The sequence below is a fragment of the Schistocerca gregaria genome, chromosome 1 (genome assembly GCF_023897955.1).
Source record: "Schistocerca gregaria isolate iqSchGreg1 chromosome 1, iqSchGreg1.2, whole genome shotgun sequence".
Lineage (NCBI taxonomy): Eukaryota > Metazoa > Arthropoda > Insecta > Orthoptera > Acrididae > Schistocerca > Schistocerca gregaria.
In genome coordinates, this window is record NC_064920.1 from 852,284,376 (window position 1) to 852,309,353 (window position 24,978).

Genomic DNA, 24,978 nt, shown 5'->3' on the forward strand with positions numbered 1-24,978 from the left:
CTGGACCTGAAGACTTGCCCGTATCAAGCGATTTGAGTTGCTTCGCAACCCCTAAGGTATCTACTTCTAAGAAACTCATGCTAGCAGATGTTCGTGTTTCAAATTCTGGAATATTCTATTCGTCTTCCCTGGTGAAGGAATTTCGGAAAACTGCGTTCAATAACTCCGCTTTAGCGGCACAGTCGTCGATAACAGTACCATCGGCACTGCGCAGCGAAGGTATTGACTGCATCTTGCCGCTTGTGTACTTTACATACGACCAGAATTTCTTCGGATTTTCTACCAAATTTCGAGACAATGTTTCGTTGTGGAACCTATTAAAGGCATCTCGCATCGAAGTACGTGCCAAATTTCGCGCGTCTGTAAATTTTAGCCCATCTTCAAGATTTCTCGTTCTTCTGAACTTCGCATGCTTTTTCCGTTGCCTCTGCAACAGCGTTCGGACCTTTTTTGTGTACCACGGGGGATCCGTTCCATCTCTTACCAATTTATGAGGTATGAATATCTCAATTGCTGTTGCTACTATATCTTTGAATTTGAGCCACATCTCGTCTACACTCGCATAGTCAGTTCGGAAGGAATGGAAAGTGTCTTTTAGGAAGGCTTCTAGTGACACTTTATCCGCTTTTTTAAATAAAATTATTTTGCGTTTGTTTCTGATGGATTTGGAAGAAATGGTATTGAGCCTAGCTACAATGACCTTGTGATCACTAATCCCTGTATCAGTCATGATGCTCTCTATCAGCTCTGGATTGTTTGTGGCCAAGAGGTCAAGTGTGTTTTTGCAACCATTTACAATTCGCGTGGGTTCGTGGACTAACTGCTCGAAATAATTTTCGGAGAATGCATTTAGGACAATCACGGAAGACGTTTTCTGCCTACCACCGGTTTTGAACAAGTATTTTTGCCAACATACCGAGGGTAGGTTGAAGTCCCCACCAACTATAACCGTATGAGTGGGGTATTTATTTGTTACGAGACTCAAACTTTCTCTGAACTGTTCCGCAACTGTATCATCGGAGTCTGGGGGTCGGTAGAAGGAGCCAATTATTAACTTAATTCGGCTGTTAAGTATAACCTCCACCCACACCAATTCGCACGGAGTATCTACTTCGACTTCACTACAAGATAAACCACTACTGACAGACACCAACACTCCACCACCAATTCTGCCTAATCTATCTTTCCTGAAAACCGTCTGAGACTCCGTAAAAATTTCTGCAGAACTTATTTCAGGCTTTAGCCAGCTTTCTGTACCTATAACGATATCAGCTTCTGTGCTTTCTATTAGCGCTTGAAGCTCAGGGACTTTTCCAGCGCAACTACAACAATTTACAACTAAAATTCCGACTGTTCCTTGATCCAAGCAAGTCCTGTAATTGCCAAGCACCCTTTGACATTGCAGCCCATCCCGCACTTTCCCGAGGCCTTCTAACCTAAAAAACCGCCCAGTCCACGCCACACAGCCTTCGCTACCCGTGTAGCCGCTAGCTGAGTGTAGTGAACTCCTGACCTACTCAGCGGAACCCCAAATCCCACCACCCGCTGGCGCAAATCAAGGAATCTGCAGCCAATACGGTCGCAAAACCGTCTGAGCCTCTGATTCAGACCCTCCACCCGGTTCTGCACCAAAGGTCCGCAGTCGGTTCTGTCAACGATGCTGCAGATGGTGAGCTCTGCCTTCATCTCGTAAGCAAGACCGGCAGCCTTCACCAAATCAGATAGCCGCTGGAATCCAGAGAGAATTTCCTCAGATCCAAAGCGACACACGTCATTAGTGCCGACATGTGCCACCACCTGCAGCTGGCTGCACCCTGTGCTCTTCATGGCATCCGGAAGGACCCTTTCCACATCAGGAATGACTCCTCCCGGAATGCACACGGAGTGCACACTGGATTTCTTCCCCTCCTTAGCCGCCGTATCCCTAAGGGGCCCCATTACGCGCCTAACATTGGAGCTCCCAACTACCAGTAAGCCCACCCTCTGCGATTGCCCAGACCTTGAAGGCTGACAATGATCCTCTGAAACAGGGCAGGCGGCTGCATCTGGCTCAGCCAGAGACAGTGCCTGAAACCGGTTTGTCAGACGCACCGGGGAGGCTTTCTGATCAGCCTCCGGGGACGCCTTTCACTGCCTGCCACGCCTTGGAACGACCTCCCAATCAACCAAAGGCGAGGGCTCAGCCCCACTGCGGGCAGCAACCGGGGCAACCACAGCGGTGGACCGATCTGGGAACAGACGGGACGAGGTTGACATCCCCGTGATACCCGAGTCCGGCTCCCCACAGTGGTGCCCATTGGCAACAGCTTCAAGCTGCGCGACCGAAGTCAGCGCCGATTGCAGCTGTGAGCGAAGGGATGCCAAGTCAGCCCTCATCCGAACACAGCAATCGCAGTCCCTGTCCATTCTAATCGATGTTTAACAACAGTTACCGAAACACGAGTCCGCGCCTAGATAACGCAAGCGGAACACGCAAAGAATGTATCAACTAACCTGTACAAATGCCTAACGACTGCGCTACAATCTGTTAGTTTTTCAACGACTGACCCGTTTACTACTATGTGTAGTGTTACATATCAGTTTGTTAAAGTGATGTGTTGAAAAGGGTGTTCAGGACTGATGAAGCACATTTATTTAATGCAGTTCGGAAAGTGGGACACGAATGTTCAGCATGGGGTTTTCTGTACGCGCGCGTTGATTGTGTGATAAGGAGGATGGCGTTGCTACTGGACAGGGCTACGCTGGCGGGCGGTTAGCTTATCGTCGCACTTGATGCTCCTATTGTTTGCTCCATGCAGCGCCTCGGCGTTGCAGCGGCTACCGTGGCAGTAACGCCGGGAAAGCGTGTAAGAAAGCCACGGAACAAAAGAGCTTCAAGAGTAGGGTTGCTGTGAACTGTAGCTCGACCCGTTGCGAATGTTGTTGAAATATACTTGTCAAGCAGACAGAGAGCTCTTTGAAGTGTGTAAAAAGCTGTTACATCGATTTGGAGAGAGAGAGAGAGAGAGAGAGAGAGAGAGAGAGAGAGAGAGAGAGAGAGAATTTTGTAAAGTCAGGACACATGCAACGAGAAAAAGACGTTTTGATAATAGCAGCCTAGACCACTAATGTATAGTACCACTTAGTGAAAATTGCCTCGGAGATGTCCAGAAAACATTTCGCATCTATATACGCCTGGTTCCACTATCTGCGTTAAAGACTGTTCATGTGATATAAGGAAACTTACTGCGTTCTGCTTAGTATAAGTATGAGGCCACGTGAATTTTAAAAACGAATTTCTGTTGTCCCTATGTGGAACTTTACTCAAGCTAAAGTTCGTCAGATCCGTGTAAGCTGTCCATCAGCATTCATTCTGGCTGTTGAGACTGAAGTCACACGGATTTAATGTATGTGCAAGTGTATCGCGCCCCTGTGTTTTAGTTAGGGAGGAATTGCATGAGTAGTAACAAAATCCAGTCTTCTCTCGACTTAGCTTTCTCCATCCCAAGTTGAAATCCGATGGCGGGCTTCGCGTTTTAATACTTCTTCCTAATTATGCGTGCCTGCTATATTCAAAGAGTTGGGCGTCCGGGATGGGAAAAGCTGTGCTAGAGCATTATGCAGCAGATCTTGGACTGTTGGATTCCAAAGGTGCCGGAATAGCACTGCTTCGTAACGGCATTATATTCCCAATATTGCTACATTCAGACCTCAGTCTTTCAGAAGCATTAGTGTAGCTGTCCATCATCTTTCAAGACTTGAGTTACAACGTCAATCTGCTAATGGTTTTTTCTTACACCAGTGTCTCTTACGAGTTCGCGCGGAAGACGATGAGCAATACTGGAAGCCTCTTACAGCAAGAGCATTAGCTGTGAAAGTAAATGGTCCGAGACTACGCTCTGGTCTACCACGCTGCTTTAATCTGGTGGGAAATTTCTTAACAGACTGCACTCTGCTGCAGAGTGAAAGTCTAAGTCAGGAATCACCAATACGTTTTGGGAAAGAACAGTATGGATGACAAATACTGTAACAATTACTTTGTATACTGACACAAAAGAACAAATGCAAGTGGTTCGTTAGAAATTTGCAACTCAACATTAGTAACCTGAACCATTTATTACTAAACGTAACTGAATTGTGCCATTGAACCTTTTCTGTTTCCCAACTTCTTTACGGTCCCACTTACCTCCTTTATACACCTTTTCTTGCCGTTCAGTTATTTCCTTTTGAAGCTTCCTTCTGTGAGCCCTTATTTGCTCTTCATCTCTTGGCGGACCCAAAGCCGTACGACACTCAGCGCACAGTTTTTTGTGTAAATAGATGATTTCGTCTGAATGCAGGACCTTAACAGAAAGAAAAATATTCATAATATTTTCCCCGTGTTACATTTGTTCTGCATAAAAGACAACAGGAAAATAAATATGAATATTAAAGAAATTGGTTACAGATGTGGTAAAATAAATAGATGCTAAATACAGTGGACGTGGCGTGGTGCATGCACTGCAGACAACATAGAAAGTGTTGGCATCTATCTGCATCCTTTGACCACCTTATCACCCTCAAGTACTGTTAGAGTAGTCTGAGTTGGTTCCGAGGTGTCCGTATTTCATTCTATGGAGGACCATATTTGCTTACCTGGACTGATTCACACTTATCATTCTCGAGCATATAGATAGTTTCATATTCGGTTTTTCAGCTCTAAGAATTTTGAAAAAAGAAACAGTAGTCAAGTTTGCGGTAGAACTGACATTAGTGGGCTACTTGTAAAATAAATCATCTCTAATCTTACATACTGTACCAACACAACCTCTAAAGTAAAATTAATCGGTGTATTCTTAAAATCTTTTCATAAAAATCAGGCGCAAGCATCTCCACCCCTTTTCAGTCTGTTACTAGATAAGACCAAATTATGGCCGGAAGGGGTACCTGTAATAAATATCGGAACAAAAGTAAAAAATAATCAGTATAATATGTTTTGTCTTTGCCGATGCCCTATCAGTAATTGCCAAGAATACATCTGAAGAGCTAGAGAAGCTTCATTAGATCACTGTGAAAACTGGCCACAAAATCTCATATCAGAAGTTACAGGACAGGCAGACCTGGGATCCTACGTGGCGAGGTACGGCAGTATCATTCAGGTTCAACATTTCAGGTACTTGGTGGCGTTATCGGAAAAACTCTTAATGACACAATGAACAATAAAACTCTTGCAAAAAACTGCGTGATAGGCGTAGAATCTTCTCTCACATTTATAGCAAGAAATACCTTCCCGATAAAGACAAATTACGCCGCTATGAAAGAATAGTTCCCACAGAAGGACGTTACACAATTGCGAATTAATCATTTACCATGAATGTCAGTGTCGTCGAGAAAATGAAGAGACAGATACCGTTGAAAATATTCAATCCCAAGATCGAAGAAGGTATCTGGATGTGAAAAACAGGGGAAACCTAGGTCATTGTGACCTATGAGAGCTGTTTAAACATGATGATATCTCTCGGATAGACAATGCAGTTGGCGTAGTTGTACTTACTGTCTTTGATTTAGAGATGTTTCATGAAAGAATAAAGATATTAATTAGGAGAAAACTAATTAAAGACGAAACTGAAACGAAATTATTTGCTGTCAGAGCACTCAAACTTGACCAGTGGTTCTAGAGCTACACTTAATCAAGAGTCACAGTTCACTACCATATTTTAAAATTAAATAATTATTTCTGAAATTAATTAACTCTGTTAATAAAATCGATGTGAGTCTCAGTGAAGTATTAACAGACAGATCTCAGTGAGAGCTATTTACAAATATATTCACTTACATCATTCAGGTGTTTGCTTATCTGGTGGAAGTCTGTCACTAATTACCATATTTGGCAAATCGCTTTTCAGATGTTCCTTAATTAACACATTTTTATACACAGCAGCATGCACTACAATTAAGACCAAAGTACAAGGAGTAGTGTAAGAGTCTACGCATTTATATAAGTTAACATCAAAATTAGACTATTCAAAATGTGTATTATTGTATCGTCAGTTTTGCGAAAGCCGGAAGTACCACGTAATTTTTGAGTCATAAATGGTAAGAGGGAGATTTTTCCCATAGAGAAGAGCACCTGCTTGTTGTATAAGTGTAAAAGTAACATATATTTTAACTGGTCAAAGATTCTTGCTTTGTGCAAATGTTCTAAATCGCGGAAACTCATACAAAATTTGACATACAGTTTTTAGTGTAAGTTAGTTAAGACATTAAATTTGTATGTTATGGCACAATTACTTCATAAGTATCACATGTTGTTCAGAAGATATGAACTTTCCGTGTCTAGTGAATCAGGATAGTGAATGCTGGAGTTCCAGAAGGGGGCTGTAGTGCTTAAATTCTGAGACGCAACTGTGGAGAGAAAAGGGACCAGGAATAATTATAGAGGACATAATGACCGATGCAATTATTAAAAAGTAAGTGAAAAAATCTGGTATTTTTTGATTTGGTCTATTTGTGAAATGGTTAGCTGAGGGACAGCTTTAAGAAGAGGGATAAATGGAGTAAAGGAGATTTTACTAACAGTAATAGGAGACAATATGATAATTCTTTAAAGATGATAATGGCAAGGGTAAGACAACTAAATAAACACTGTTTTTAGCCTTGTTCCACAATTTATTATCATTGTTATTGCACAACCCAGGTCTCGGGTTATAAGCCCATTTTCAAATATATAACTTGCAAATTGGGTTTTAACCCGAAACCTAGGTAATGCAATAACGTTAATAATAAATTGTGAAACAAGACTAAAAACAGTGTTTGTTTAGTTAATTTACAATTCATGACCAGGAATCCAAAGCTGATTCAAATAAAATGGCAAGCGTAAGAATTTGAATGAGATTAAAATTGGTTTATTGGCACTTGGTGTTATCACTATATTGGAGACAGAGCCATTGGTTCGACTTTAATCAGAAGGCATTGTTGAAGCATTCAAAAGCCAGGAATACCACATAGTAAGCAACAGAGAGAACTGGCAGGTGATCACACTCAAGTTTCAGTAGATGGGAGTTCTTTGATTGTTAACTGTGTACTAATTGATAATAATGAAAATACATGTAATTTCACGGAACATGATGAAGTTTTGTCGTTCTTGATAAAGAGTAATGAAGTTATTTTTCATGTATGTGTTAATGATATTATTGATATGCGTTGTCCAGATGATGAAGTGAGAATGTTTCCAGGGATAGTGATGAATGTATGGCAGCGAATAATCATTAGCTGGAGAAAGATGGGAAGAAATGTGGTGCGAATGTCTGGATATCTGCTGCAAATATGAACAAAATGTTGGTTACCAAGGAATGGGATACTATTTAAAATGGCGAAAGAGTCAGTCCTTTGGTATTTGCATCGACGTGTATGTGACGTTTCAGGAATTTTTTAGACAATGTAATGAATTAGTGGTACATAGCAACCACACACTTTGATGCGACAAAAGTCATGGATACCTCCCAATATAGTGTTGGACCTCCTTTTGTACGTCATATTGCAGTAATTCAAAGTAGATGGACTCTACAAGGCTTTGCAAGTCCCTGAGGAAATATTGAGGAATGTTGCCTCTATAGCAGTCAATAACTGCGGAAGTGTTGCAGGTGCAAGATTTTGTGCACTATCTGACATTTCGATTACGTCCCGTAAATATTAGATGGGGCTCATGTCGGACGATCTGGCTTGGTAAATCATTCGCGCGAATAGTCAAGAATGTTCTTCAAACCAATAATGAACAGCTGTGCAGCGGTGACATGGCGCACTGACATCCATAAAAATTCCGTTATTGCTTGGGATCATGAAGTCAATTAATGGCTGCAAATGGTCTAGAAGTAGGTGAACATAACCATTTCCAGTCAATTATCGGTTCAATTGAACCAGAGGGTCCCCACCATTATGGAGTCTCCACCAGCTTGCACAGTGCCTTGTTGACAACTTCAGTCCACATCTTCATGGGGTCTGCGGCACTCTCGAACCCTACTATCAGGTTTTACTAAATTAAATCGGAACTCATCTGAGCAGGCCACAGTTTTTCAGTCATGCTATTAATTACGGCACTAGCGTCTGTCGTCTGCTGTCATAGCCCATTTACAGAAAAATTTGCCCGTAAAGTCCTAATGGACAAGTTTGTCGTATGTCCCACATTGATTTCCGCAGTTATTTCACACAGAGTTACTTGTCTGTTAGTACTGACAACACTACGGCAATGCCGCTGCTCTCAGTCGTTAAGTGAATTTCTTCGGCCACTGTTTTGTCCACGCTGAGAGGTAAGGTCTGAAATTTGATAGTCTCGGCACACTTGTGACACTATGGATCTTGGACTACTGAGCTCCCTATCGGTTCCCGAAATAGAATGTTCGGACCAGCCTTTGTGACCGAGCGGTTCTAGGCGCTACAGTCTGGAACTGCGCGACCACTACGGTCGCAGGTTTGAATCCTGCCTCGGGCATGGATGTGTGTGATGTCCTTAGGTTGGTTAGGTTTAAGTGGTTCTAAGATCTAGGGGACTGATGACCTCAGATGTTAAGTCCCTTAGTGCTCAGAGCCATTTGAAATAGAATGTCCCATTCGTCGAGGTCCAATTACCAATCCGCGCTGAAAATCTGTTAATTCATATTCTGCGATCATAATCACGTCGTAAATATTTTCACATAAATCACTTGAGAACAAATGGCAGCTCCGCCAATGCACTGCCCCTTTTATACTACGTGTGCACGATACTACAGTCATCTGTACATTGCGTATTGCTATCCCATGACTTTTACCACCTCAGTGTATTTTCAGTTAGTAAGGAAGTGTACAGTGAAATGGAGATCGCTGGAGGAGGCAGATTTACAGAGACCGAAGGTACAAAAAGATACTTCCATTGTTTCTGTTAAGTATGCTGATATTGCTAATGATGGATACCTTGATGGTGGGAGTGGCACATCCGGTTTGTCAACTTGATTTGTAGGAACAATAACATGTAAGGAGTTGGTAGAATTTTCAGTGAAAGGAGTTACAATAACAACAGCAGTGGCGCTCAGAGAAAACAAATTAAAAAAGAGATGAAGTTAAATTCTGAAGCGAACGACTGCAAATTCTGAGCTAATTGCTGTGTAATACCAGTGCTGACCATGAATGTAATATGAGTGATGCATTTTCTAAGTGTGATTGTTGTTGTTGTGGTCTGCAGTCCTGAGACTGGTTTGATGCAGCTCTCCATGCTACTCTATCCTGTGCAGGCTTCTTCATCTCCCAGTACCTACTACAACCTACATCCTTCTGAATCTGCTTAGTGTATTCATCTCTTGGTCTCCCACTACGATTTTTACCCTCCACGCTGCCCTCCAATACTAAATTGGTGATCCCTTGATGCCTCAGAACATGTCCTACCAACCGATCCCTTCTTCTGGTCAAGTTGTGCCACATACTTCTCTTCTCCCCAATCCTATTCAATACTTCCTAATTAGTTATGTGATCTACCCATCTAATCTTCAGCATTTTTCTGTAGCACATTTCGAAAGCTTCTATTCTCTTCTTGTCCGAACTGTTTATCGTCCATGTTTCACTTGCATACATGGCTACACTCCATACAAATACTTTCAGAAAAGACTTCCTGACACTTAAATCTATGCTCGATGTTAACAAATTTCTCTTCTTCAGAAACGCTTTCCTTGCCATTGCCAGTCTACATTTTATATCCTCTCTACTTCGACCATCATCAGTTATTTTACTTCCTAAATAGCAAAACTCCTTTACTACTTTAAGTGTCTCATTTCCTAATCTAATTCCCTCAGCATCACCCGACGTAATTCGACTACATTCCATTATCCTCGTTTTGCTTTTGTTGGTGTTCCTATTATATACTCCTCTCAAGAAACTGTTCATTCCATTCAACTGTTCTTCCAAGTCCTTTGCTATCTCTGACAGAATTACAATGTCATCGGCGAACCTCAAAGTTTTTATTTCTTCTCCATGGATTTTAATACCTCCTCCGAATTTTTCTTTTGTTTCTTTTACTGCTTGCTCAATATACAGATTGAATAACATCGGGGAGAGGCTACAACACTGTCTTACTCCCTTCCCAACCACTGCTTCCCTTCCATGTCCCTCGACTCTTATAACTGCCATCTGGTTTCTGTACAAATTGTAAATAGCCTTTCGCTCCCTGTATTTTACCCCTACCACCTTTAAAATTTGAAAGAGAGTACTCCAGTCAACATTGTCAACAGCTTTCTCTAAGTCTACAAATGCTAGAAACGTAGGTTTCCTTTCAGTAATCTTTCTTCTAAGATAAGTCGTAAGGTCAGTATTGCCTCACGTGTTCCAGTATTTCTACGAAATCCAAACTGGTCTTCCCCGAGGTCGGCTTCTACTAGTTCTTCCATTCGTCTGTAAACAATTCGTGTTAGTATTTTGCAGTTGTGGCTTATTGAACTGATTGTTCGGTAATTTTCACATCTGTCAACACGTGCTTCCTTTGGGATTGGAATTATTATATTCTTCTTGAAGTCTGAGGGTATTTCGCCTGTCTCATACATCTTGCTCACCAGATGGTAGAGTTTTGTCGGGAAGTCTGAGGGTATTTCGCCTGTCTCATACATCTTGCTCACCAGATGGTAGAGTTTTGTCGGGACTGGCACTCCCAAGGCCGTCAGTAGTTCCAATGGAATGTTGTCTACTCCTGGGGCCTTGTTTCGACTCAGGTCTTTCAGTGCTCTGTCAAACTCTTCACGCAGTATCGTATCTCCCATTTCATGTCCATCTACCTCCTCCTCCATTTCCATAATATTGTCCTCAAGTACATCGCCCTTGTATAAACCTTCTATATACTCTCTCCACCTTTCTGCCTTCCCTTCTTTGCTTAGAACTGGGTTGCCATCTGAGCTCTTGATATTCATACAAGTGGTTCTCTTATCTCCAAAGGTCTCTTTAATTTTATTGTAGGCAGTATCTATCTTACCCCTAGTGAGATAAGCTTCTACATCCTTACATTGGTCCTCTAGCCATCCCTGCTTAGCCATTTTGCACTTCCTGTTGATCTCATTTTTGAAACGTTTGTATTCCTTTTTGCCTGCTTCATTTATTGCATTTTTATATTTTCTCCTTTCATCAATTAAATTCAACATTTCTTCTGTCAGTCAAGGATTTCTACTAGCCCTCGTCTTTTTACCTACTTGATCCTCTGCTGTCTTCACTACTTCATCCCTCAAAGCTACCCGTTCTTCTTCTACTGTATTTCTTTGCCCCATTCCTGTTAATTGTTCCCTTATGCTCTCCCTGAAACTGGTTCTTTCAGTTTATCCAGGTACCATCTCCTTAAATTCTCACCTTTTTGCAGTTTCTTCAGTTTAATCGCTGAGGCACGCAAGCCTCCCCACCAACGGCAAGGTCCATGGTTCAAGGGGTGATTAATTTAAGGGAAATGTAACAGAATTTAATGTTTAAGAGAAGTGTAGGAGAGTCTCTTTTAAATGATTATTGATAGAAAATTCGGTTACTGTAAAGAATAGTGTTGTAGACATGGAGGGTACAGAGCAGTAACACTGAATAATCTGAAAGTACTGTGTTGTATTAGTTGATTAGTGTCTACAATGAGGTAGTTATTTCATGGGATGATTTGGTATTTGCTTTTAGTTAAGAAGTTAACAATCATTTATTTCAGTAGCCAAATGTAATTTGTGGTCAGTAATTTTATATTTTTGTACATTTTGGGAAAATTATATTTAAAATTACGGGTGTTATTTCAGTGATCTATATTGTGTAATATTATGAATGGGGTGTAGGTATTAGTTCCTGAGTGAGTAAGTTTGCGAAGGGGTGAGAACGCAGGGTATAAGTGAAGGAACGTTTGTGGATACATGCAGTGTGAAAGAATGGCCAAATGTACTCTCATACATTGCACTTCTTACAACATTTTTTTTGCCCTGGCAATTTTAATTATATGGAATCAGGGTAGTGCTGCTCAGATCTAAGACATGGTAAGATTCATGCTGTATTTGTTTCTATCAGCATTCAGATCACTGTAATAGCAAATTGGTTAAAAAGAGTATGTAGTTACGATTTTAAGAGTAACTTGTGTGCAAATCAAATGCTCACCATAGTCATATTGTTTAAATTAAAATGGTGTATTTCTAGAAGAATTTGGTATGGGTATTAATCAATTAAATGTTGGGCTAGGAAGCCATTGACAAGTAAAATATTTTGTCACTCGTTTTATGCCACATACACTGACTAGTTATTTTGTGTGAAACGTATAGTTTTATAAGATTTAACAGATCCAATAAAAATGCCGCAAATAACTCGGATATAGACTATTAACTCACTGACAAGTTACTATGCAAGGGTTGTCCTGGAGTCCGTTATTACAGGGTGTAACATAAAAGTATTGCCAGATTTTCAGAACTGATTCCTCCCACGTCAACAAATAAAATACGTCCTATTGACAGGTCAGAAACGCTTTATTTCCATGTTATCTTTACGACGCTGTAGTTGTTCCATCACATGAACAACCTCGAGCAGTGTACCCAGCACAGACACTGCCTCCAGCTGGGCTAACTGGGGTCTCCATGACACAGAATTGGATACCTGCTCCAAGGGGTCACATGGTGAGTGAAGCCCATCAGTCTGCAGTACCGACCATCCCTTAGGCCACTCCCAGCAACCACACTAGCAGGTGGGCCATGCAATGCCTTGTACATGTGTGACCAGCCACCAACAGACTCAGCTGACCCTTTGCCAAAGGCTGAGTCAGACACCAAACTGCAGAAAGTCATGGAGGAGAATCACATGGTTATCGTTCTTCCTCACCCCCACCCTGTCAACCACAGTAATGTCTCAACCATTTCCAACGCTATGTGCTTACTAAAAGATAGAGCGTTGGTATCGTACTGAGTGACAACGGAGTCAGTTCACTCAACACAGTTAAATGACGTCACCTCAGTTGCAGCAAATGTTAGGAATCGAAACACTTTTACACACAGCAACTTATCAGCACATTCACACTGCATTCAGACACAGACTCAAAACAAAATAATTTAAACAAGCTTCTCTGTGTAATATAACGTGAAATATTGTTGGAACAAAATGCCTTCTGCTTAATGCCAGCACAATGCGTAATAGCTCAAGCATAAAGATTGATTTTAACAATAATGTTTGTAGTTAAGATTGGCCTTATAGATAACTGAACGTCATCTATATTGAGCCACTTCACGTAGTTCACATTTACGAACATATCAAGCGATGTCTGAAGCTGCAGAAGACAGCAGCAACGTTTTACTCTTTCAGTGGTTGTGTAGTGGTAGCAACCGCAATCTGCAGTCTAGCAGGTCACTGGTTGCTAGACGCCGAAGCCGACCCGTTGTATCAGCCAGGAAGTCTTGACGTGCCATAGGAAGAGCTCCCAACTGCTTATCGGTCTCTTCCACTAACGTACTAATTAATGTTGTTACCCCAATAAAAAGAATAAAACAAAATAAAGGAAACAGAATGCACTACAGGCTAGGTGGAACAGATCAGAGAACTGTCACTTTCAGATAAGCCATAGTATCACAATGTGAAACTATTCTCCATCGAACAAATTCTTGGCTGTATGGTAACAGGAGGTATTTTAACAAACAGAAAGATAAGAAAGCTACATTGTACCTCTTAAAATAATGTGTACTACGTAAGTTATTTAAAAAGAATGTCACTTCATCAGAGGAAAAGCAACAAGGTAATGCTCCGCTTGAAAAGTTGAGGATGAAGTTGATATTAATGTCTATGGTAATGGCGGCGATGGTAAATAAGTTGTGTTATATAGGTACTTTTCTCACATAAAAAGACTAGTATCAATAAAAATATGATGCTTAATGATGACTTCCTCACCATTTACCGCACGCTTAATTCATCGTTTAAATTTTAAAATAATTTAAAAATGCTCTACTTTTTTAATTGAAATGTCATATTTTCGTTCATGAAACGAAAGCTGTTTCCTTCACTGTCTCATAATACTAATCACAGTTAATCAATAAATACAGTCGTTCTTCATCGTTACCAAATGCGAAACTTCAAATATCTCGTCTTTTACACTGACTGAGATAAGTCAGTTGGTTTCGTCCATTCAAACTTTTATTGTGCCCAGGTTATAAAATTCACGCAGCAGATTTAATGCAAATAGACTGACTATTGAGAAAAACTTCACAAACCTCAGGGCCGCCATGGAGAATCTTGTAGATAATCTTCACCAGCGGATGTTCCATACAACGGCAGACACCTCCATCACCTTCAAAAGGCAGTAGCAATTAGAACATTAGTTTAGTGCAACACGTTCTACCTCTACACTCTTTAACAAAGTAAATATTATGCTATCACCACCATCAGCATGCTATCAAAGAAAATCATTTGACTAATGATTAAATAGTTTTGATCATAGTACCAATTTAGCAAAATTCATATTATTTGAATACTTATGGCTAAGACGGCAGCTATTTACTAATTGGCTGTTTCGTTTTAAGAGCTGGCAAAACACTGGGCTGTGATTGGTTGTCTCGAGTTAATGGCTGGTAAAATACTGGGTGGAGAGGTGAGAAATGCAGGGGAGAGGAGAGAAGTGTGATGACATACGTACAAGGTCGCTGATGACATCATGCAGTCAAGGTTGGGGCCAACACGATACATGGGCCCTGTGGGGTGCATCACAGCAATCGACGCTACAGGTCTTACGAGTTTCAGCAACAATCTCCGGCATAGAACAAGCTGAAACTACAGACGATTTCAATAATTTTTAACTCTGTATTTAAATGCATGCAGGCTCTCGATAATACAGGACAAAGTTAATACCTGTGGTGGGTACCATTTCTTTGACACATTGATATCCTGTGGACCTCAATGGAGCCAAGCCTTCATGTTGTATGTAGGACAAGGCAACTAGTGTGACATCAAGTTCACTGGAGGGCCTGTATTTCTCGTTCACCGCAGTCGAGGTCAAAGATCACCGATGACATCACATATTTTCATTACCCTGAATGTAGGCGACCCAAAGGTCAAATTTGCCTCTGATACCCATTGCCTCCCTATTTACATTAAAATATATATTTGTAGAAAATTGATCTCATAAATTCGAAGTCTTTCACTAGGCACAACAGCAAGAAAAGTTCTATCATTCCGCTGGGTATCAGCGCACTTATGAATATGAAGATATGAAGTAGGGAAAAAATGCAAGTATGTTTCTAATTGCTGTATCATGTTTTTATATCGCAGATGATACAGTGATTTTAACGGTTTTTAGTGTTTGTGCGTGAGAGAGAGAGAGAGAGAGGGAGGGAGGGAGAGAGAGAGAGAGAGAGAGAGAGAGAGAGAGAGAGGGGGGGGGGGGGGAAGAGAGAGACATTATTTTCCGCATATGTCCAATTGTTTATTAAGTGTAAGGACCCTTTCTTCAATTATTATTCTTTGGATGAAAAAGATCCCTGTTGCTGGTGTTTCTATTAAGTAGAATTTTATTATATGCGTAATGTGTAAGGAAATGGTTACAGAAAAACAAAGCCTCCAGGGAATTACCAGAAAAAAATCACAGAAGGATAAGCAAACAGAAATATACAGCAAAGTGATTAGAGAAGCCATATTGTTGCTACTTCACTACGATAAGTGAAACTTTGCACTGTTCTGCAAAAGGTTATCTGTTACATTTATAAAGCAGAGTGTATATGTATCTGTCTGGTATCTCCTCCCAAATCCCTGGATCGACATGTACCATATTTGGCACAGAAACAGTAGGACTCAGTACTAGCACTGTGGGATTTATAAACTCCCACCTTTACAAGGAGCGGAGACAAGAGAAAAAACTTGTTGTTTTTCAGCTTCTGTCATATACACTGCCCTGCATGAAAGGCATTTTGTGTGGAAATACACTCCTGGAAATTGATATAAGAACACCGTGAATTCATTGTCCCAGGAAGGGTAAACTTTATTGACACATTCCTGGGGTCAGATACATCACATGATCACACTGACAGAACCACAGGCACATACACACAGGCAACAGAGCATGCACAATGACGGCACTAGTACAGTGTATATCCACCTTTCGCAGCAATGCAGGCTGCTATTCTCCCATGGAGACGATCGTAGAGATGCTGGATGTAGTCCTGTGGAACGGCTGGCCATGCCATTTCCACCTGGCGCCTCAGTTGGACCAGCTTTCGTGCTGGACGTGTAGACCGCGTGAGACGACGTTTCATCCAGTCCGAAACATGCTCAATGGGGGACAGATCCGGAGATCTTGCTGGCCAGGGTAGTTGACTTACACCTTCTAGAGCACGTTGGGTGGCAAGGGATACATACGGACGTGCATTGTCCTGTTGGAACAGCAAGTTCCCTTGCCGGTCTAGGAATGGTAGAACGATGGGTTCGATGACGGTTTGGATGTACCGTGCACTATTCAGTGTCCCCTCGACGATCACCAGAGGTGTACGGCCAGTGTAGGAGATCGCTCCCCACACCATGATGCCGGGTGTTGGCCCTGTGTGCCTCGGTCGTATGCAGTCCTGACTGTGGCGCTCACCTGCACGGCGCCAAACACGCATACGACCATCATTGGCACCAAGGCAGCAGCGACTCTCATTGCTGAAAACGACACGTCTCAGTTCGTCCCTCCATTCACGCCTGTCGCGACACCACCGGCGGCGGGCTGCACGATGTTGGGGCGTGAGCGGAAGACGGCCTAACGGTGTGCGGGACCGTAGCCCAGCTTCATGGAGACGGTTGCGAATGGTCCTCGCCGATACCCCAGGAGCAACAGTGTCCCTAATTTGCTGGGAAGTGGCGGTTCGGTCCCCTACGGCATTGCGTAGGATCCTATGGTCTTGGCGTGCATCCGTGCGTCGCTACGGTCCGGTCCCAGGTCGACGGGCACGTGCACCTTCCGCCGACCACTGGCGACAACATCGATGTACTGTGGAGACCTCACGCCCCACGTGTTGAACAATTCAGCGGTACGTCCACCCAGCCTCCCGCATGCCCACTATATGCCCTCGCTCAAAGTCCGTCAACTGCACATACGGTTCACGTCCACGCTGTCGCGGCATGCTACCAGTGTTAAAGACTGCGATGGAGCTCCGTATGCCACGGCAAACTGGCTGACACTGACGGCGGCTGTGCACAAATGCTGCGCAGCTAGCGCCATTCAACGGCCAACACCGCGGTTCCTGGTGTGTCCGCTGTGCCGTGCGTGTGATCATTGCTTGTACAGCCCTCTCGCAGTGTCCGGAGCAAGTATGGTGGGTCTGACACACCGGTGTCAATGTGTTCTTTTTTCCATTTCCAGGAGTGTAGTATCAGCCTCCCAAATCTACCTGCTTTGCAGAGGAGCCTGTATGGCAGGGGCAACAAACGGTTTTTCGGGATGTGACATGTAAGCTACCCTGCAAGGCAGGTGTGTTGTGTTCGAATAGTATGGGCATGTTTTATCAACCTGCTTTGCCTGACAGCCTATAGACCAGGAGCAAATAAATGATTTTTCAAGCCCCTGGTGTGCAGCCTGCCCTGTATAAAAGGGATGTTTTGGGAGTAGTGTCACCATGTATTGCAGGAGCATGCCTGGGGAGAGGTTGCAATGGGTAGAGGAGGGGATGGACAGAGTAACTAGGAGGAGGCACAGGCAGAGAGAAGGGAGGAGGGAGGGGTGCATGAGATAGAAGGAAGGAGTAGTGAGCAGGTGTAAAAGAAAGAGGGGGAGGTGCGTATAGAAGGAGAGAGGGGAGCAAAATATGGTCAGAATGAGGTGGAAGAAGATATGGTTAGAGCAAGGGGATGGAGGAAATAGACAAATGGAGGGGGAGAGGAGGTGAAGAGACAGACAGAGGGAGAAGGAGCAGACAGATAGATGTCAGCGTATGAGGTGGACGCACAGTGGAAGAAAGAGGTGCACACAGAGAGATGGAGGAGCAGGTGTGTTCAATATATGTGTTGAATGCATACATGGCTGAAGCCATAAGGGAAATTCTAGCATTTATGTAGTTGCAGATGTACAACCTCCTATGACAAAGTACCTCAAAAGTAATAAAAAGTTGGTTATTTTGAAAGTCTAGTAGAATGTTTATTTGTTTCTCAAGATATAGATTAAAGTGTGAAAACCAAACTTAAGAGAAAACTTTAAAGGTGCAGGTTATATATTTTCAAAATGTTTAAACCAAGAAGTAAATTGATTGAAAGCTCTAAATGTGATATACATGTAAAAGGTAATAACTAGTTAACATTTGAACAAAGCAGTAACTGAATTTCTGTCAGTGTTTGCCAAAATATGATGAAACAAGTGGAATTAGAAAAAATCTTGGCCAAAATCATGCTTATCTACCCTATACCTCTAATAAAAGTACAAGGGATGCATTTCCTCCAATAGAAATGTATTTGCTACCCTATTGACGAAATTTATTTGTTAGTAAGGGAACAAAATTAACTTTATAGTGGTAAATTGATTTTTGCAAAATATTTATTAATGTATGATATACATACCCTTCTTTTCACCTTCTGGTATTTTTGCTTCCAGTTTCGATTTAGACGTCATTTCAGGTTTTGCTTCCTTTTTAGCAGGAGCTACAGTTTTCTTTTTGGGAGCCACTTCTGGCTTTTTCTCGGTTTCAATCTCGGTTTTACTGACTGGAGCTTCATCAACGTTTAGTTTTGATTTCTTCTCCTTTTTCTCTTTCTCCTTTTTCTCTTTCTCTTTCTTTTGTTTCTTTTCAGGTTTTTCCTCTTTCACAGTAGGAAGCGGCTCAGACTTAGTCACTTCTACGACGACTTCTGATTTGGAAGACTTGAAACCTTTTAGTTTCTCTTTAAGTAAGTTTAATTCTTTTTTGTATCCATCACAATCACCTATACACTTCTCGAGTTGTTTTTTTAGCTCAGTAATTTCCTTGTTCATTTCAAATTTTGCCGTATCTAGCTCAGCATTTTTTGCTTCTAAGTCTGCTTTCAGATTTTTAGTAAGCATATCATTTTGCTTTTGTAGTCTTGCAATTTCATCCTCGTACTCTTTTGCGTATTCGTCCTTATTCTTATCCTTATCCAAGTTTAACTGAAGTGTTTTGTCACTCTCTTGTAACTTTCCCTTCAGTTCATTTAGTTCAATCTGACATGTCTCCAAGTTTTCACGGTGTACCTGTAAATAATGTTGCTATATGTGAATAATTACATCAAAAGCAAACTATCGTCTCATGCTTTCCGTTAAATAGCTAAACATAACTATATCCATACCATAGTGAAACATAAGATTTAATGTCGTTGTTGTTTGCATTTCGGGCACTGAACGTCGGGATTATCGGAGCCCGTGTAATACTCTGTTAACACGAGTGAGCTACGAATTAGCAAAACTGTCTCAAATAGACTGTATTAGTCATAAGATTAAATATTTGTAACTCACACACACACACATAGTTACACATGTGTGTACCAGTAGTTTAAAACACAGAACATACGCATTTAGGCTTAAAGTCCAATATCCACGTTCATGTGACTGATTTATCACGAAACATGATAAACCAACCGTTCTGTAACATATTACATTCTATACCTAAAATGTTTGCAGTTCTGATGATTCAGAAAATGGAGAAGAAGAAGCTAAAAAACTTCTACGTGACATTTATCAGTGAAACAAAAATATCTGATGAGAAGGCACACAAACAAACACTTTCAAAAAATTAAAAAGGGCTGACAATTGATCCGTTATTACCTACGCCTGGGGTACAATGGTACCACATTTACAACTCTAATACAGCGTCAGGGCAATTAGTAATTTACACTTCCTTGCAAGTTTAATTTCAAAATCTAATAAAATTTGTTAAAATCGATAAAAACGCAAGTGGCAGAATGTTAGTAACTTAAGGCACAAAATTCATAGATGAGTTCAGTTTCACTTTCTTCGCTGTCAATTCCTGCACGATAGTTGCGTGCCCATAAATTGACACAAAACAGAAGCAACCCTTGTCTTCAGTAGACCTCGAATATAAATATGAAGATGGTACCTGTTCTTTCGGACATCTTCTTCAGTGCAGATGCACTCACATTGCCCGAAGTCTTACGTGAATCGTTAGATTTACAGCGTCCGTCTCGCCTGCTCCACTTTCGACATTTTTTTCTTCTTACTTTAAATTTTCAATTCTTTTGTTTTTCTCACATATAAATTTCTGTTTCCTTTTGGCCTTCTCATCCTGCCACAGCTACATGCAGTTCATTCTCATAGGGAGAAAAAGTCAGAATCGAAGTACGATCCTTTTTTGATTTTGTCCGTATCCCTACTACCACCCCAGCTTTTGGAATGGCAACGATGTATTATGGAAAAACATGAGGAAATTGTATGGAAATTAAAGTGGAAGCTGTTGCTTCAACAGGCATACTTCTGTCTTGTTGCGCAACCTGTTTCGACAAATTATCAGAGACAGGAAATATTGCTGATTTTACGACAGTATCAGATGTGGTTGATGGGCTCAGCGACCTGTCTTCCATAAGCTGGTGCTGATGGTAATAAGTCCGCATCAGTGAAGACACTCACGTTGACACGCCGAATTCCTGTAGCCTGAAACTCTTTGAGTGCAGAATCACAGCAGCATTTAGGAATTCCGAGCCAAAAAGAGATGCTACTTGACATAGAGTAACAACTTTTTCAGAATGTGTTCTGAATCACTTTCAAGTTTCTTGCCCGTAGTTCGAACTGAGGGGCTTTACCACGGACACCTCAAGGGGCTGTGTCCTATGAAAAGAATTGGCTGGAAAACATACCATGACCACACAATATTGTTTCGCCAAAGTCAGTGGCATGGAGTCCCTTATCTACATTCAGTGACCTTCTAGAATCAATAGCACCACATTTGGTCGACTTAGAAGACACTATGAATTTCTTGGTGGAAATCTCTGTGTACACTGCATTCTGCTCAACCACCACTGGAAGACACAATGTGTACGATTTCTGTATTATTTACCTGGGAAGATCGATATAGGCTGCACCGGCAGATGAAACGCATGTTGCTATGGTTACGGTTTCTCCCCTCTCTAATGAGATAAGAACGCCTACTGGACGTTCTACTCAGGGAACAATTAGCTTCGAATGCCCCTTTGGGATTACACATATTCCAGTCTCGTGCAGTTATAAATGCGATCAATAGGCAGCTGATCTTGTCGTAAGTTCCTACCAAAAGTTCCTGGAAAAATTTGCACGATTGAAGCCTATTGCTCGAGCACCAGCCTACGGCTTTTTAATCCTCAGGTCCGGATTTCTCGAAAGAAACTGTGTCATCCAGTCTTCATACTCCATTTTCAGTTCTTTATTAAAAGGGTGTTACGGTTTGTTTTCCTTTGCCAAGTGGAGTTCTAAAGCTCTGAACTCGTTCATTGTCCATCGAAACAATCTGGTCTTTTAAATAACTGATAAGCTGTAATTCTTGCTCAGTAGTTAAAACACGAAAAATGTTTCCCGTTGTCTCGTCAATTTGAAAAATCTGATTTTGAAGTCTATTCTGAACTGCACTCTAAAGAGTTTCTTTTGGATCGTTGAGCTGAATAGTGACTTTTCTAAGACCCACTTCCTTTTTCACAAAAGCTCTCACGGCCTCTTTCATAATTTCTGTATACTAACTTTGACGATTAGGTTTGTGTCCGTATTTTCTATCCAACAATGAAAACAGGAGTACCGCTACTAGCAACAGTATGGAAAACCTGAAAATATGGTATTCTATCATGCGAGTGTTAGACCAAACATGCATACTAAAAAGTAAACTTTAGCAAAGTATGGTTACGCTAGTTGGGGCAGGACGGAACTCCTTCCGTTATGCCCAGTTACGGTCCGTCCTGTCCTTTGAGTTTACGTACAGTTAAAAAACCACAAAGCGCTTTGAAAAGTAAACGTCGCCTAATTGTACTAAAATAATTTTTAAAACACGTTGTGGATTTTAAGAAAGAAAGAAAACTAACAGACAAAGCGTTTTCGGCTACGTTCAGATGCGATGTGCAGATGTCATATTTGACCGAGTGCCTGCTTGTGGGCAGTTCGGCTGCCTGGTGCAGGTCTCTTTATTGGCACCCTTCGCTGAACTGCCCGTCGATGACGATGAAATGAAGACGAGGACAACACATACACACCCAGTCCCGAGCGGAGCAAATCATCGACTTGGCCGGGAACGGATCCCGCAGCTCCGTGATCTACAATCAGCAACCCTAAACACTGGACTACGGGCTACCTTAAAGTTAAAAAGCTTACTAATACTGCAATATGCACACAAAAAACAAGCGCCATAACGTTACTTTTGTAACAATGAAAGATAAATTCTTCTACCGTGTCTTCTTAACGCGCTTGTCGCTTGGGAAATAGTTCCTGAAAGTTATTTAACCCCTAGTTCTGCTGTGCCCCGTGGTTCCATCCTAACCCGTCTTCCCCCACGCAAAGGTGAGTCCTAAGGGTGACTGTGGAAGTCACGTGTCAAAAGAGTACTTAAGCGTGTTAAGACGATTTTCATCTCTTCTTCGCGGTTGCATTGAGGTAGCTGATAGTCATGCTGTGGGCTTCTATGTTACACCTTATTTTCAAGCACACCCCGTTACTTATTTTCCGATCTGTGCATCATTCTACGGCTCTGCAGCGCGGTAACAGCGTGCCTGAGGACGGCGCACGGCATCTGTGGTTAGCCCTGTGGAGACTTCCTCCGCCACTACATCAAAAATTTCGTTTCGCTAGATTCCTGTGTGGCTGGGTACCTGGCCGAACGCCTCTACTTTTCCTGTAACGAGTAAATGGTGGCCTTGTGTCATTCGACAGCTTTGTCTGTTGAGTACCAGGGCTGAGTGGGAAGTGTAGCATGAGAAAAGGAGTTTTGTGCCACATCCACGTCTCAACAACTTTACTGACTCCAGGATCACATAAAGTTCAATGTCAGAGGTAGAGTACTCATATGAAAGACTGATCCTAAGACACACTCAAGGAAAACGATAATAATAATAATGAGCGTATGGCATTGGTGGCCAGGAGGCCCCTCGCGGGGCGGTTCGGCTGCCGCTCCACAAGTTCTTTAACGCCACTACGGCGAATTGCAAGTGAATGAGAATGAAATGATGATGAAAGACGCACAACACCCAGTCATCTCGAGGCAGAGAAAATCCCTCACCCCGCTGGGAATCAAACCCGGGACCCCGTGCGAAAGACCGCGAGCTGCGGACAAGGGAAACGGTGATGCAGTCTGTAGTATCCAGTGCTCAGACTCCTCTGTGTTTATAAACCTAAATTCGCCACTCTCGTCAAGGCGGGTCAAGGCCGCCCCTAGCTCACACTGAAAGGAAAATATTATAGTGTAGTCGGGTGTTTCTCTTTCAAGAAAATGATTTAAAAGTCGGTATTACGCAGGTTTTTAACAGGGTCGGAACTGGAACTTTCGTGTGACGTCTTACAAGTCGTCAGTCGACATCAAAAATATTTAAAAAATACTCCATAACGCCAGGTCTAGCCCCCGCCCCCCCTACAAACTATAATATGGGCACCGTTTATTCTCGTATAGAACTACATCTGTTCTCAGCAATCCACATTAAAGTATGGGGGAGACTGCCTCCGTGCTGTTCGATGAGCAACCCGTGCCTCCCTGTCCGTGCCAAATGTCGAGCACCACAGGGCGCTGGGTACTGGTTTGGTAAAGCCGGAATTCCTCAGCTGGGAACTGATGAGTGCCACTAGTCTTCCGTTTCTGTAAGTTCAGTACATACTTCAGCGACCATCACATGACGTGACGTTGGAATGTTGTGAATCACGAGGAACAAGGTACTTGGCTCAGTCACACAAATTGCGTAGATGGTAGAAACTTCTATGAAAATATCGGTAACCCCGAGATGTACTACTTTCTGACGGAAATGACTGCTGCTGAGGGGAAACAGTCGTTAGCGAGCCACCTGCCAAATCTCAGTTTTCAAATTGTTACCCAAAAAGTGGAATTGACTCTTAAATTCCTAGCCACTAGTGAGCTGCAAATGGATCCCACATTACTTTTTAACACGACCAGCGGTTCGGGAGGCCCGTTGGGCAGTCACAAGACGCAAAAAAATAGATAACTCTTGTCACTATTTCACCATAGGCATCTTCAAAGAACAATGTTAAAGATATTAGTAAGAGGCCTCTTCCAACGAAGAAATATTTATTTATTATTTATCAGAGGGCAAGAAAACTGTAAAATAGCCGAATTTTCACATGAACAAAGCTCAGAAGTACGCGCAGGAACGAGAGAGTAATAGACGCCGAAGCTAGCAAGTTGCTAACTCGTTAAGTACCTACACAGTATGTGAACATTATGGAGGTACACACAGCCCTAAACTGTAATAAAGGTGTAGTCAGCTGCCGAGCTGTAATCCATATCGACACCAAAGAACTAACAAGAGTGGGGAATTGAAAGTGTGACTCAAGTCATGGTAAGGGCACCAGATTGAGGAGCGATAATCAAGAATCTGTCGGTTTTTTAACTAACTCTTTCGTGCGTGGACTATGCTTACTCCAGATCCGTCCTATTAATTTCAAGTCTGGCCTCTGCCTTTCCTACGTTTAGTTTATTGAAGTTGTCTCGTTTCGAATCAGGCCATACACATCCTCTCAGTATTTTAATGGATGTCACTGTTTTCAGTGATTGATTTGTAATAGTGAAATCAAAGAACAATGATCATTTCCGTTTCTGCGCACAAAATCCTGCTTTTTTAAGCTAACAATCAACTGCTAATACCTGCACTAAACGTCGATCTTCTGTAGCCCGTTTGCGTTTCACCACAGTTAGCTAACGTAGTGACTTCTATAGATAAAACAGAATCATTCACCAACAGGCACAAGGAGATTCTAACGTTTTCCAGAAGGTCACATTTAAGTAAACTGTGAACAGTAATTGTCTGTGTAGTAATTCCTTATAGTAAGCTTCAAGATACTTTACATCGGAAGTTTTCTCTTTGTTAAGAACAACATGTTATGTTCTATTTTCTAGGAACTATTCCATCCATTAAAGCTGG

The 24,978-nt window shown here is 42.0% G+C and overlaps 1 protein-coding gene across 1 annotated transcript in view; it reads right to left on the reverse strand.

The window, feature by feature from the left end:
- Positions 1–24,978, reverse strand: part of LOC126278029 (putative leucine-rich repeat-containing protein DDB_G0290503) — a 567,177-nt gene that overhangs the window by 34,948 nt on the left and 507,251 nt on the right. The window contains exons 16-18 of the mRNA XM_049977802.1: positions 18,472–19,120; positions 14,166–14,242; positions 4,166–4,322 (exon numbers count right to left, since the gene is read on the reverse strand). Coding sequence (XP_049833759.1) covers positions 4,166–4,322; positions 14,166–14,242; positions 18,472–19,120 — 883 coding nt within the window. The remainder of the gene's footprint in view (positions 1–4,165; positions 4,323–14,165; positions 14,243–18,471; positions 19,121–24,978) is intronic.